Source organism: Orussus abietinus, unplaced genomic scaffold (assembly GCF_000612105.2).
Source record: "Orussus abietinus isolate OABI.00-Male unplaced genomic scaffold, Oabi_2.0 scaffold43, whole genome shotgun sequence".
Classification (NCBI taxonomy): Eukaryota; Metazoa; Arthropoda; class Insecta; order Hymenoptera; family Orussidae; genus Orussus; species Orussus abietinus.
This window is the reverse complement of record NW_019394351.1, coordinates 165866-180840: the sequence shown is the minus strand read 5'-3', so window position 1 is coordinate 180840 and position 14975 is coordinate 165866. Positions and strand designations below refer to the sequence as shown.

The window sequence follows — 14975 nt, the reverse complement described above, 5'->3', positions numbered from 1 at the left end:
TAACCCGGATCTCCCAACAATGGGAGACTCCATCTAACCAAGAGAGTCCGCAAAAGCCGACCGAAATCCTCGGGCATTCGAAATCGATCGACAATGGGGATTTTATGTAGAATAGACATAGACCCCCGACGATTCGATGCGCTCTCTGGGCCTAATAAGTGACACCAAAGGAAACGGTAACGAGACCACGGTTCTCCGGAAATCGAGGCCGAACAGATGTCCTCTGACAATATCAATAACCCCGGATGAAGATATCCTCCCCTGTTCCGGTGGAACGTTTTACAAAGCACCCGGCTTAATGTGGGGTGCAGGCTAATGTACAAATGATCGACTCCACTGAGCTTTCCCGCGGAAAAAAAAAATTGATTGCGGATATTGTATTTCACTTGGAGACGGGTATGAGTGACGAGGCAGTGTCAGGATCTGGGAAATCCTTTACAATTGGATGGGAAGGGTAGTGGATGAAACTGCCATTGTTGGAGGCTAGTTTGAGCTGGATGTGCTGATAATTAAAATTAATATATATGTTTATATGATCTGATGCATATATTCTATAATTGAACCACCAAAAATGTTCTCAATTCGACTAAATGTTGAAAGAACATCCGAGATTATCTTGCCATGTCAACCAAACATTTAATTATCCATTGATGGATGTGCTGGTAATTAAATGGAATATATATATGATCTGATATATATATATTCTATAGTTGAACCACCAAAAATGTTCTCCATTCGACCAAATGTTAAAAGAACATCCGAGATTGTCCCATCTTGCCGTGTCAATAAAACATTCGATTATCCACATTCTATGGTTGAACCACCAAAAATTGTATCATCCAAACATGTCAACCAAGCATTTCATTATCCATGTTTAATGGTCAAACCACCAAAAATGTTCTCAATTCGATCAAATGTTGAAAGACCATCCGAGATTGTCCCATCTTGCCATGTCAACCAAACATTCGATTATCCATATTCTATGGTTGAACCACCAAAAATGTTATCATCCAAACATGTCAACCAAGCATTTCATTATCCATATTTAATGGTTAATCCACCAAAAATGTTCTCAATTCGATCAAATGTTGAAAGACCATCCGAGATTGTTCCATCTTGCCATGTCAACCAAACATTCGATTATCCATATTCTATGGTTGAACCACCAAAAATTTTATCATCCAAACATGCCAACCAAGCTTTTGATTATTCATATTTAATGGTTAAACCACCAAAAATGTTCTCAATTCGACCAAATGTTGAAGGACCATCCGAGATTGTTCCATCTTGCCACGTCAATAAAACATTCGATTATCCATATCCTATGGTTGAACCACCAAAAATTGTATCATCCAAACATGTCAACCAAGCATTTGATTATCCATATTTAATCGTTAAACCACCAAAAATTTTCTCAATTCGACCAAATGTTGAAAGAACATCCAAGATTATCCCATCTTGCCATGTCAACGAAACATTCGATTATCCATATCCTATGGTTGAACCACCAAAAATTGTATCATCCAAACATGTCAACCAAGCATTTGATTATCCATATTTAATCGTTAAACCACCAAAAATTTTCTCAATTCGACCAAATGTTGAAAGAACATCCAAGATTATCCTATCTTGCCATGTCAACGAAACATTCGATTATCCATATCCTACGGTTGAACCACCAAAAAATGTTATCATCCAAACATGTCAACCAAGCATTTGATATTCCATGTATAATGGTTAAACCACCACAGATGGTTTTGATCCGACCAAACACAGGAAGAACATCCTTGATCTCGTTTCCCTCGCAAGCCGAAAGGGTTGCAGCTCGTCCACCCCCCGCGAGGCGGACTTCCGGATCCTCTCGTTATCCGATGTACCAATCAATCCGCCGCATCCCTGCCTCTTTCGCCTTTCGCAATTCCACCGAGGTGTACAAACACCACCCCCACCCCGGGGCGTAACAAACGAACAAGCCGAAGGTGTGGCGAGTGAACTTGCCCAGCGGTGCGTCAGGTTACCATTGGTGAACTATCACCTCCCCAAGCCCTCCCCATTGGTCGCCCCCTAACTGCAAAATGCACAGCTTCTCTCCCGCTCCCTTTCTCCTTTTCCCTCTCCCGGTTTCCGCGTCCCCGGCTCCCCCCAGGGACGCCGGTTTACGGGGTTGCTACCCCCGGCCGCAATTTCCACCCGGGCTCCTTTATTATTTTCCGTCCCGAGGAAAATGTCCGAGGGATAAATGGGGATGGCTGCCCGCCCTTCCGAGGATTTAGCGATAACCCACCCTTCGGGCGAGAGCTTGCGGAGTGATTTCTTTACGCCCTTCTGGATCGGTCCTTGATGCCTCTGGTAGATTTCGGAAATGAAAAGGGACCACAGATCCTCCTGGCATTTTTTTATCCTAGAAATGGTTTGTTTAGAAAGGATGTGCGTTAAGTAAAAATTGTGCGTTTCGACTTATTTACCTTGAATTTAATTTATAACTATTCTCTATTAATGAGGATCTAGTGATAAGCCACCCTTTGGGCGAGAGCTTGCGGAGTGATTTCTTATGGGATTTTTTCTCCTGGAAATGTTTCGTTTTAGAGAGATGTGCGTTAAGTAAAAATTGTGCGTTTCGACTTATTTAAGTTGAATTTAATTTATAACTATTTTCTATTAACGAGGATCTTGCGATAAGCCACCCTTTGGGCGAGAGCTTGCGCAGTAATTTCTTTAGCGCTCTTCTAGATCGATCCTTGACGCCTTTGGTCGACTTCGAAAATGAAAAGAGACCACAGATCCTTCTGGCATTTTTCATCCTAGAAATGTTTCGTTTATAAAGGATGTGCGTTAAGTAAAAATTGTGCGTTTCGACTTATTTACCATGAATTTAATTTATGACAATTCTGCATGAGCAAGGATTTGCGATAAGCCACTCTTCAGGCGAGAGCTTGCGCAGTGATTTCTTTTCGCCCTCCTGGATCGACTTTTAACACTTTTGCTAAATTTCTGAAATAAAACGAGGCGACAGAATTTCCTAGTATTTTTTATCCTAAGCAAAAATTCATTTACCTCGGGCTAAAATGTAACGCTTTTGCATCACCGAATAAAGGGAGCAAGTGATTTGATAAACGCTACCCTTGAGGCTAAAGTCTGAAAAGTGATTTCTTAACATCCCTCCCGATCAACTCTTGACGCCTCCGATCGACTCCGAAAATAAAAGGAGGCTAAGTAGGGCCTTATATATATTTTTATCCTGAAAAAGTGACGTTTATGAGGGGTTAGTGTTAACCAAAAATTATCGGCTGTGTCTTTTTTACCGTGGTTTTAAATTATAACGATTTCACTCCACTAAGGATCTAGTATAAGTTACCCTTCAGGCTAAAGCCTGAGGAGTAACTTCTTAACGCCCCTCTCGATCAATTTGTATCGCTTTCGCTTAAAAAAAGAGAGGAGGCGACATTTTATTCTGATATTTTCATGATAAAGATTTCTCTCTTAGGATTTTGCGTTCAATTTATTATTGCTTCATTTTATCCTTGCCTACACCGAGGGAAAAAAAATGATTCCGTGCTAAAGCAATCCTGACATTTGCGTATCTTCGCAAGATTTTAATATCATTCAATTCGACGCGAATGCACATGAGATAAAGGTAAGATAATCCCAAGACGTGTCTTTGAAACTTAGTCAATTTCTTCGTATGATTTTAAAATTACAATTTTCTCTAAATACAATTATGCATTTTTTTCAATATGAAAGTTGAAATTTTTTTCTCGGCAAGATTTTAATATCATTCAATTCAACGCAGATCGAGTAATTGAAATCAAGTAAGTGAATTATCGCGGCATTACACCAAATTAATCTACCCTTTACGTATCTTCGCAAAATCCTAAAGCTATTCTGAATTTCCCTTGAATACGCAGAAATAATAGAAATAGGAGAATAGCCAAGTCGAGTGATAGTAATCTAATAAGTGAATTATCGCAACACCGTGGCAAAGTACACCCGACATTAGCATTTCCATATCCCCCGAAACTGAGAAGCCAACTCCAAAGTCACTTTTGATACCCAGTAGATAAAACTAAGAGACTTCCAAGGCGCGTCTTTGAGATCTAATAAGTCAATTATCCTGATAATTGCCTTCCAGCGCATTGTATTAAATTTAACGCCGTCAGTTCGTAGGACGTGTGCGATAATGAAACGCCGCTAGGTTTCGAAATTGTCTGCTTCCGTCTAAAACAGGTGCTCCAAGATCTTCTGGACAGGTGTTTCTAAATTCGTTACTCCGAAGACTTCCGGCCTAGAAACAATACCCTAGGAATATAATGGAGGTAATAAAGGACAATTCGTTAAAAAAGAGAGAATAGGAAGAGCAGAACTAAAAGCTAGAATCATAATTCATATAAATATGTATAATGCCTCGAACCGAAACACCGGCCGAGCCGGCTAGATTGAGCGGCCATTTTTCTTTCCTCGGAAAGCCGGAAATGGCGTTGCATTAATGAGACCCAGTGCACACCGTGTATTTATCATTCCTGAGTTAATAGAATTTAAGGCACGTTACCCGGCGTCTCCAGGGATTTTTAATTCCTCCTGCAACAATCAGGAGCCCGGAATTAGTACATTCCAACCCCCAGAAAGGGTTCACTTAAATATAAAAATGCATATACAAAGCCTCCCTCAATTTCCACAACTCTCTTTTTTTCTTCTGCTCGGTAAATAACGACACAATTTACGCAATATATTTTCCTACGAGTTTTACATAAAACTCCTTGCTGGTTAAATTGTCTAAAGAGTAAAAGAATAAAAATTGATGTGTGAAACAAATATTTATTTCTGATACCATGTACTTACGTGTAGCATTTATTTCCAATGTTTTTTTTTGCTTTTCTACTGGTGGACTTTATTCACGGGATTTTCGTCCGCGTGAATTGAGGGACGGGTGTGGAGGCAGAAGCTAACCTCAAAAATGTTCATTTCGTACTTACTCTTCCAGCTACGCGTACAGAGGTCTTATGTTTTATAAATAGCCCCGGTCTAATTATACCACTTAATAATGATAATATGTCTAAGGTGATATTCCCAGCTGAAGGTCATTTCGTGGCTGGGTTTTTTTACTGGGGAAACTTCTCTGGGTAGGATTTTCATTCGTCGAGACTTTACCGACCCTTCTGGCGGGTTAAATCGGTTTCCGGTAAGGAAGAGAATATATTTACCGACCAGAGTTCAGGTAAGACGGCTCCAATGGAAAGTTACCGGCTCTAACGGAATAATCGATGTTCAGTCGGAATTTAATGGGCGGACTCGATTGGTAATACGAAGACCGTTACAATTCCGACTCGTGCCGCCATCGTGCGGACATATTGTGAACTAATTTAAATTTCAAAGTGCGTTGAATAGAATTTCAAAATCCCGCAGTTTGTCTAATTTCACGGGAAACTATTAGAATATAAATTATTATGCCGAGAGGTGAATGAACAATGAATTCTGTTCCTGGATTTCATCCTTTTCTATCTGTAATCGATGAAACAACGTTCTTCTCTATCGATTTATGATAATGAATAACGACTCTGTTATGACAGACACTCGTTCTAAGTAATACAGTAAACTCTCCCTAGATGGCGCAACTAATACGTGAAACCTTATTTTAACGCTATTCCAAATATCAGTATAAAAGCCACATCAGCCATTAATCTTAACTGGATTATTAATTAGAAATTAGTCACTTATATTAGATGTAATAGGTTTAATGGAATTTCTCAACAAATCTTTAGCCATTTCAGATATTTACTACATTCGACTTGAATTATATTTCACTTTCGTCACGTGGTAGAGATATTGTAATCACGTCTCGGTGATTAATTGCATGCCGTAAGTGAGCTGCAAGCGAAGGACACTGTTAACGATTTAACACTAACATTACCGTTCAATTGCAACCATCTTGTACAGAACTTAAGAATGCAGGGCTTGCATGCAATTTGTTTACAGATCTCTTTAAGACGCAGACTTCTGACATTAAAAGTCAGGACGACGAAGAAACTATACTTACGAGATCAGCCACCATCAGCCAAAGTTGTTAACAATTTATAACGTCGCCCCAAAATTTAACAACCCATTTCCCACCTCAACATAATATTTAACGTAAGCGATAATGGCCTGATTAATAAAAACAATTAAATAAAATAATTAACACAGAAAATAACGCACTTACAAGAAAACGTTTACGCTAATTCTCTCAATAATAATTAACAGTAAAAATATTGAACTGGGATGAAATATCAATAACACAATAACAATATAAACAATTGCACTTTGAAATTAATATTTCTGAGGTGCAGGAAAAAATGGGAAAATTCAATTTGAAGAATTTGAAGAACTTGAAGATACCGAAGTCGAGAATTTCCGAATATTAAGGGTGTCGCCTGTAATCGTTTATACATATATTTACACATTGATTTACACACTGATACTCTATACATCTAGAGGTAAGCACAGAGTCTAACGAGGTTAAGTATGCAAATGTCCACGTGACGATTCTAAGCAGACTTCAGTCTTGAAGTTACATAGAAAAAGGTACTCGATTCTCACAATAGGGCCGGTATGAACATATAGTCGCACATCTCACTTTGTACCTCCACCTACTCCCTCCCTCTTTGGGTGGATTCCAAAAAACCAAAAACCCTCCTTGACCTTCAATTAAACCATAAAAAATGAGCCGATAATTTCACCGGGGTGAATCGATACACGAATGTGTCCAAACAAATTGATACAATACCAACAGAGAGCCTAGAGACTGACTTTTCGGCAAGTAGTCTTACCGACATTGCAGTTTTCCATTTAAATGCAACTCCACTGAATAGAATTATTTGAAAATTTGTCAACTGAAAGTCTAACCCACTGAGATCATGCACTGATTAAGATATCTGCGTTTGGTTAAGTGAAGCTTCGTAAAAAAATTATCTACCTCTCTTTACACACCATCAGGATAGAGTAAGATGGCGTTACGTCAGATATTTAAGTGTTTCTTTAGTTAACAAGTAATCCCACTGGTCCATATGCGTAAATATCAAAGGTTCTACGAAACTCCTCGCATTGATATTAACAAAAAAAAATGAAAAACTGTAATGTCGGTAAGACCTAATACTAAGGTGATATGAAAGTGGCGTCGAAGGGGTCAATCTTTCGTGAAACTTCTCCGAGCAGGGTATAGCAAATCGTTTCAGACTTCAAAATCATCTCAACAACAAATAAATAAGGTCCTATCGCCCATGAAATTTCATATTTCATATAAAAATTTAAAAATGTCTATGAATAAATGATAAAAAGAAATGAAAAGAGCCTCCGCAATTACGTCGTAAGGTTTGCAAACGATTCTGTGCACCCACTTTGGAAGAAAAAAAAATGTTTCATAATGAAGGCCTCTTCGATGCCACTTTCAGGTCGCCTTAATGTTATTAGGACTAAATAAAAATGCATGCATCACGTAATCGGGTTCGACAGTTCATAATTTGCAACATGCTCGCGATAGACTTTCCTGGACCTTTAGAAAAATAAACGACAACCCTAACGCGATTTATTGCGAGTTTCTTAAGGGAGAGACGCCATTTTCTTTTCGCCTCTTCCAGGTCTTCATTTCTGGCCATCGATCTTCACGTGCACATCTTTTCCTTCTTGCTCGAGACATGGTAGGGCTCCTTGGACTTGGATTTGAGCCGCGTGCGAGGGTGAACAAAGTAATGGATGGTAAGGTAGACAATAGTATGGGAAACCACTCAGGGTTTTATTCAAGGGGTAAACTTGAGAGTCTACGGATCGCCGGAGGAGCTGATCCGATCTGGGCACCGGCAAAGCTCTGAGATGTTCATCGGGATGAACTAAAACTCGAACTGCTACCCGTCTTGCACTTCTGGAGTTCACCAAGGCTTCCAGCTCCTGTTGCTGTCGCCGTTTGGTTTTGTACCTGAACAAACGTTAATGAAATTGTACACCCAGAGGATAAATTTGCTTCGTTTAACTAAGGCGTTTGATCGATTGCCTTTTGGTTCGTTTCAAAATAACGTTTCGGCGTAGTGAACTGAATTTTACTTCACTTCGCTTCAGTTCAAAGTCGTTTGATCGATTACTTTTGCTTCGTTTAAAAAATCGTTTCGGTAAAACGAACCGAATTTCGGTTCAATGTAATTCATAGATTGCATTTGGTTCGTTTCAAAAAACGTACCGGCAAAATGATCCGAATTTCGGTTCAAAGTAATTCATATATTGCATTTGGTTCGTTTCAAAAAATGTATCGGCAGAATGAACCGAATTTTGGTTCAAAATAGTTTGATTGATTGCTGTTGGTTCATTTCACAAAACGTTTCAATAAAATGAACCGAATTTCGGTTCAAAGTAGTTTCATAGATTGCATTTGGTTCGTTTCAAAAAAACGTTTCGATAAAATTAACCGAATTTCGGTTCAAAGTAGTTTCATAGATTGCATTTGGTTCGTTTCAAAAAACGTATCGGCAGAATGGACCGACTTTTGATACACTTCATTTAGGTTCAACGAGACTGTTCAATCAACTAAAGAGTCTTGACTAAATTGTTTCATTAATTTTAGAAAATGTATCTGAGCCAACAAAACAATTTTAAATAAGTGCACCAAATAAAGTATGAGCTGAAGAAATGTTTCTCGCGTAAATATACTTGGTTCGAAACTCTATCGAATTTTTTTAACGACGGACAAAATCTGTACAAAATCAGGCATCAAAAGTATTTTCGAAACAAGATGACTAAGTGCCGCTAACAAATGATTTAATGAAAACAGTGATAACTCCTTTTCATTGTTGATAAAAGACAATTTTAGAAGGGTACCTTCGATTTTGGAACCAAATTTTCACTTGGGTCTCCGTAAGTTTCAGACCTCGTGCCAAATCTGCTCTTTCTGGACCAGATAGATACTTTTGAGCAGCGAATCTTCTTTCCAATTCGTAGACCTGTGCATGCGAAAATGCAGCTCTGCTTCGTTTTTTCCTCCCGTGGGATGTTTGGTCCTGGGACTCGATTTTGTATGAGTTCACCTCCGCACTATCTGTGAACAGAAATACAAATTTCGTTTCACTCAAAAGAAATGTTGTATCATTTAAATAAACCTATTTAGCAAAAAAAAAAACTCATCCGACTGTTTTCAATTTTATTCCATTATTTGACAAAATATTCATCGGCCATTTTTAATCTCGTTCCATTATTTGAAAAAATATTTTTCTCTATAATACTTTTACTCTAAGACGGTGATTTTCAATCGGACAATACTTTCTTCTAGTGCATACTATTTACGTAACTCAGGTATTAATTTAATAAGCGATACTAATTAAATCTTCGTACAATCCATGGATTGCCAATTACGATATCGGAGTACACCCGGTTCTCCAAAATGGCGGCTTGCAATTTACTGAGTGCACCATTGAACGAGTTGGTACCAACTCGTACCAAGGACCTACTCATCACATTAAAGAAATAAGAAAGTGCCAAAGCATCGCTTCCTAATAACAGCGATGGTACATTAGCTAATTACAACTCGGAATACCCCCTAAGAAAAAAAAAGAATTCATTGAACCACAGAAATGTGTTGTTAATTCAAATAAATCCAAATAAATTGTCATAATTCCGAAAAAAAAAAGAAAAAAACGTTGCATTCAATTGAATCGAGATTATTTGTGTCGAATAATGATTCTTCGAATTAACAATATATTTCTTTGGTTCAATGAGATATTTCTCTCGGTGCGACATGAACGATCAATACCTCTTTCCGAATAAATTGCCAAGTGAACGAAAATAGCGCCAACTCAAAGAATTCAAATGCAGTACTTATTCTTCATCACCCCAAAGATCAGGAATATTTTTTATAATTTTATATATTCACTTTCAGAAAATCGCGAAATGCATTTGGCGTGAAACTCAGTCGAGTTTCTTTACATTTTTACAGTCCTCGCGTTGATTAACGATTTAAAGGGTTTACCACGACTCGTAGAAGTGAATAAGACCAAGTAAACCGTAATCTGGATAAATAGGGTGATCCCTAAGAGTCAGTTACATTACTTTAGGGGTGATTACAGACACATACCCTTGATTAGGCACATACGATATGTGCAAACATCATAGAAGCTAAGTCATGATTGATTCACGAGGGCGAAAAGTACACACAGGGCGAGGGACCGTTTACTTCCGAATGGACAAGAACCCTCCTTCATAATGAAATTTAATACCTGTCCTTTACCGTTTTAGTACCGCATACCATGTACAGAGAGAAAAGAGACATATGCATCTATCAGTGTGCGTCTAAGAGAGAAGAGAGATGCTTTCAAGTATTCCCGATCGCCATTATGTCATCCTCTCGGAATAAGAGCACCATAACTCGATCTTCCAGGAATGAAATCCTTTATATTTCGAGTGGTGAACATAACAGGGAGCATTAACTGTATTTTGCAAGTATTAATACCATTACACTTCCCCTACCTAATTTTCAATATACACATCTCATACATATATAAGAAATAAAATCATAATTCCAGCATTCTCTAAAACGTCTCCAATTTTTTGTACAACTTTCTATATACTGTTAAAAGTATTCGGAAATTTATAAAGTACATTAATTCCCATTTAAGACCTGAAATTAATTATTTCACTGCAACCTTGCGTGCTGGAAGTGTAATTTTTTAAAAATTTTACACAGTGCAAGTCTCTTCTTTCAAGAGGGATTTTTTACAGCTTGTAAAGTGAATTCAGGATTGGGCTATTTTTTTTTTTTTTAGGTATTTGAGGGAAGATAAAATGGAGATTAAATCACAAGGCCGAGTTTCCGTGCAGGGGACATTTCTGGAGACAAATAAAGTCTGAAGAACCACAATGTTGTCTGTGATCAAAAGAGCCTAAGTGGTAGGTAGAGCAGTAGATGCTACGTCTGCCCAGTCAAGGACCACTTATGCTCCTAAAATTACATTCAATCGCATTATCAGTGCCTGGGTTAACTTTAAAAACCCTTGAAAATCCCATCCGTTATGAAAGCACTCCACGAGAGAGAGGGAAGTAGCTCGACTCGTTAAGCGCCGTTCAGCTTACGCATGATTACTATTTCTTACCTAACCTGAAATGCAACGTTAAATAAAAAATGCGTCATTTCACAACTTTCCAATTTTCCGCCCTATCTGTGAATTTATGAAATACCTTTTTCCTATCAGACTCAAGAAACTTCAATTTTCTTTCATACCAAACCAAACGCTAAATAATAAATGTGCCATTTTCACAATTTTCCAATTTTCCGCACTATCTGTGAATTTATGAAATACCTCTAATAAACACAAGTAACTTCAATTTTCTTTCATACCAAATCAAACGCTAAATGATGAATGTGCCATTTTCACAATTTTCCAATTTTCCGCCCTATCTGTGAATTTATGAAATACCTTTTTCCTATCAGACTCAAGAAACTTCAATTTTCTTTCATACCAAACCAAACGCTAAATAATAAATGTGTCATTTTGACAATTTTCCAATTTTCCGCCCTATATGTGAATTTATGAAATACCTCTAATAAACACAAGTAACTTCAATTTTCTTTCATACCAAATCAAACGCTAAATAATAAATGTACCATTTTCATAATTTTCCAATTTTCCGCCCTATCTGTGAATTTATGGAATACCATTTCTCTAATAATTTAAGAGACTTCAATTTTCATTAACACCAAACCAAACGCTAAATGATAACTAATAAAACATTTAAGACACGTTTCCGTCGTCCGACGGATTTCACGATTCCCAAGAAAAGCTCCACAAATAATTTCACGATAAAATCCGAGATTATTGAAAATAAATATTTCATCGTTTCAAATCAAGAGAATAAAATTAATGACGACTTAAGAAACGCATTAATCTTCATGATACAATTTTTAGACTATACTCCTGCAGCGTCGGACTGCGCTTCGCTTCCAATCCGCAAGAAAAACGCTTAAAAAATATATAAGAGGTTAATGGAGTGCTGTAATCAAGAATGAATAACCATGATTAATAATTTCGAATTATCACAAAATATCGTGAAATAATTATTTCCAGGAAATTTCGGCGAAATGCTCACCAAAGTACTTGCTCTTGCTCATGTCCAAGGCCTTGTCCTGCTGCCTGTGTATGGAGTCCCTGTTATCACCGACCTGATAAGCCCCAGCCACAGGACCCAAAGACTCGACAAACTCGACATTATTCGTCGCCAAACCCGGAATTCCCCTAAAATTGGACAAGCTGGCTTGAGCAAGATTCCTTCTCAAAATATCCAGCTCCCTGGAGACATTCAGATCTCTCGAAGACAATCTGCAATTCTGGAAGAGCTGGGAGTCCTGCAGGATCCTGACATCGTCCTGGCAATTCTCATCCTTGCTCTCTCCCTGGGAGCACTCTTCACCTTCCTTGGAATCATTCACCTCGAATCTTCGTCTTTCCAGCTCGGAAGGTGAATTAGTTCTGTTCAAAATGTCAGCAATGCTGAAGGGAGTCGGTTGCAAATGTTGGGATTGCTTCGCAGAGTCTAGAAGATCCCCTCTCCTGATCTCCTCCATTGTTGCGGAGCTTCGATAACGATCCAATAAATTGGAAATAATTTTAGAACAGTCCAGACTTCCCTTTCAGGATTTAGGTTGCCCTTCCAACCGTTTTGAGAAGCGATTCCAACGAGCCAGAAAGAAGTTTCCTAACTTCAGTATTTTTAACGGCACATGAACTATCAGGGGAATCAAGGATGTTGAAGAGATCCGACATTATTCCATGCCGGGATAGTTTAAGCTTGATATCCAATTTCTGCCAATGTGCTGGTCAGTGATAGCAGACCAGGAATTGCAATATGACAAAATATCGGAATATCGCTGATATCGAGGAATTGCTTCTGGTCCACTTGTTCACCTAGCCAAATATGATCTTCAGGTAAACTGCAAAATTCGGTTGATCCACTTTCAACAAAACGCCTTTAGTAGCTGAAGTACTAGTCAGTGATAGCAGACCAGGAATTGCAATATGACAAAATATCAGAATATCGCTGATATCGAAGGATTGCTTCTGGTCCACTCGTTCAACTAGCCAAATATGATCTTCAGGTAAACTGCAACATTCGGTTGCTCCACTTTCAACAAAACGCCATCAGGACTCAAAGTTCACTCTCATCCACCTTTATGAATTATTCCATAAACACCTGACTCCGTGTCCCAGCTCATCTCAAGCTCCAACAATAGCAGCTTCTTCAACACCTACAAGGGCTAACTTCTTCCACCCAGCACAGAAAACCAACACTTGCACGGTTGTTTCTGGAAGTGTCCACTCGCCATCACCACAAGTCTGCCACCAAACATTTATTTAACACCTTTACCCCCAGCATTGTTAATCTAAACAAAATGCACGCCATAACGTACGTCGAAGGACCACCGACTATTTAACCCCACGATCTGTAGTTGTTTAATTCTTGAAAGCCAGTCTTTGCCACGATGATCCTCTTGTTTGATGAAAAACACACCCTAATTTCTGCCACAGATTTAGTATATCAAATATTATTACAGAATATTATGTGGTTTACAAAAATGATCAGATCCCACCGGCACACATACCAGCGATAAGTCCAGCGAAAAAGTCAGGATTTGTTGTTGTTTAATTCTTCAAAAGTGTCTTGTTTGCTGGGAAACAATCCCAGATTTAGTATATCAAATATTAACTGGTATATAAAAATGATCGATTCCCACCAGCTCACGTTCCCTCCGCCATGTCGAAGTCCATGGCGCCTCCACGTCCTGGATTAACCGTGGATCGAAAGGCTCCCCAAAGCCGCGGAAGTCGGCGACCATCCGGCCGAGTGTGCTTCGATCAAGTGCGCTTGTTGCGCCAGGGGACTTATTTCCCGAATTAAGCGCCTCACTCGTCCATTCGAATGGTGCGTCTCCGTCTGGTAGCAGGGGCCTCCTCTTGGCGCGGTGAGGGCATCCTTCTCTAACTCGGCGTCGCTAGTAGGCGAGGAGGTATCTCCGTCTCCGTCCGACAACCGACTACGGTCGGAGGGACACGTTCCGTCTCCCTCCCTCCAGCAGGGGGAGAAGTCTTTCTCAGAGAAGGAAAGAGGGTTACCTACGTGCCCGATGGCGGTCTCTCCCTCTTTCTGGCTTTTCACGACCCCTGAAGCCTCGGCGACTCTTAGGTTAGGTTAGGTTATATCTGGGAGGTGGAGCCTCATTCTCGGCGGTTCTTGTCCGACGCGAGAGTCGTCGCGGCGCCAGGACTCTTCGGCCCGGTTGGCGGGCGTCGCCCTTGCGGCCAATTGGAAGCTGCTGCCAACTGACGACGAGCCAATCGCCGCGACTTAGGAGTCGCGTAAAACCGAGCCCACGTCCTGCGAAGTGATAAGGCCAGGGAGGGGCGCGAAGTGCGCGCTTCTTTTCCCCCGGGATTTTAGTCGAGCGTTCATTCAGTCTCTGGACTGCCTGGAACCTAGATCGGAGGTGGTTGGTTTTTTTGCGATAAATCGTTGGAATTTAGAACTGGAGAGCTATGAGTTTTTGTATGGCACCAACGAGGCACCTACAAGTCTTTTAGGTTAGGTATGGACGGAAGGACTTAGACGGATTATCGCGACGGTTCGTTTAGTACGCTTATCCGCCACGTTACAGTTTATACGTGTTATTCCTTTTTTCTCCGGGATTTTAGTCGAGCTTAGTACGTTTAACCGCCACATTACAGTTTATACGTGTTATTCTTTTTTTTCCGGGATTTTAGTCGAGCGTTCATTCAGTCTCTGGACTGCCTGAAAGCTAGATCGGAGGTGGTTGGTTTTTTTGCGATAAATCGTTGGGATTTAGAACTGGAGAGCTATGAGTTTTTGTATGGCACCAACGAGGCACTTATAAGTCTTTTAGGTTAGGTATGGACGGAAGGACTTACACGGATTATCGCGACGGTTCATTTAGTACGCTTATCCGCCACGTTACAGTT

At 39.6% G+C, this 14975-nt stretch overlaps 1 protein-coding gene across 1 annotated transcript; it reads right to left on the bottom strand.

Moving 5' to 3' along the window:
* Window positions 1-7404: 7404 nt before the first annotated feature.
* On the bottom strand, window positions 7405-12604 carry LOC105703571 (homeobox protein bagpipe). Its single transcript, XM_012432063.2, has 3 exons — window positions 12094-12604; window positions 8836-9052; window positions 7405-7942 (listed from the first exon to the last, which is right to left on the bottom strand). The coding sequence occupies exons 1-3, from the start codon at window positions 12566-12568 to the stop codon at window positions 7612-7614; spliced, it is 1023 nt and encodes a 340-aa protein (XP_012287486.1). The 5' UTR covers window positions 12569-12604; the 3' UTR covers window positions 7405-7611.
* Between the last annotated feature and the right edge of the window lie 2371 nt (window positions 12605-14975).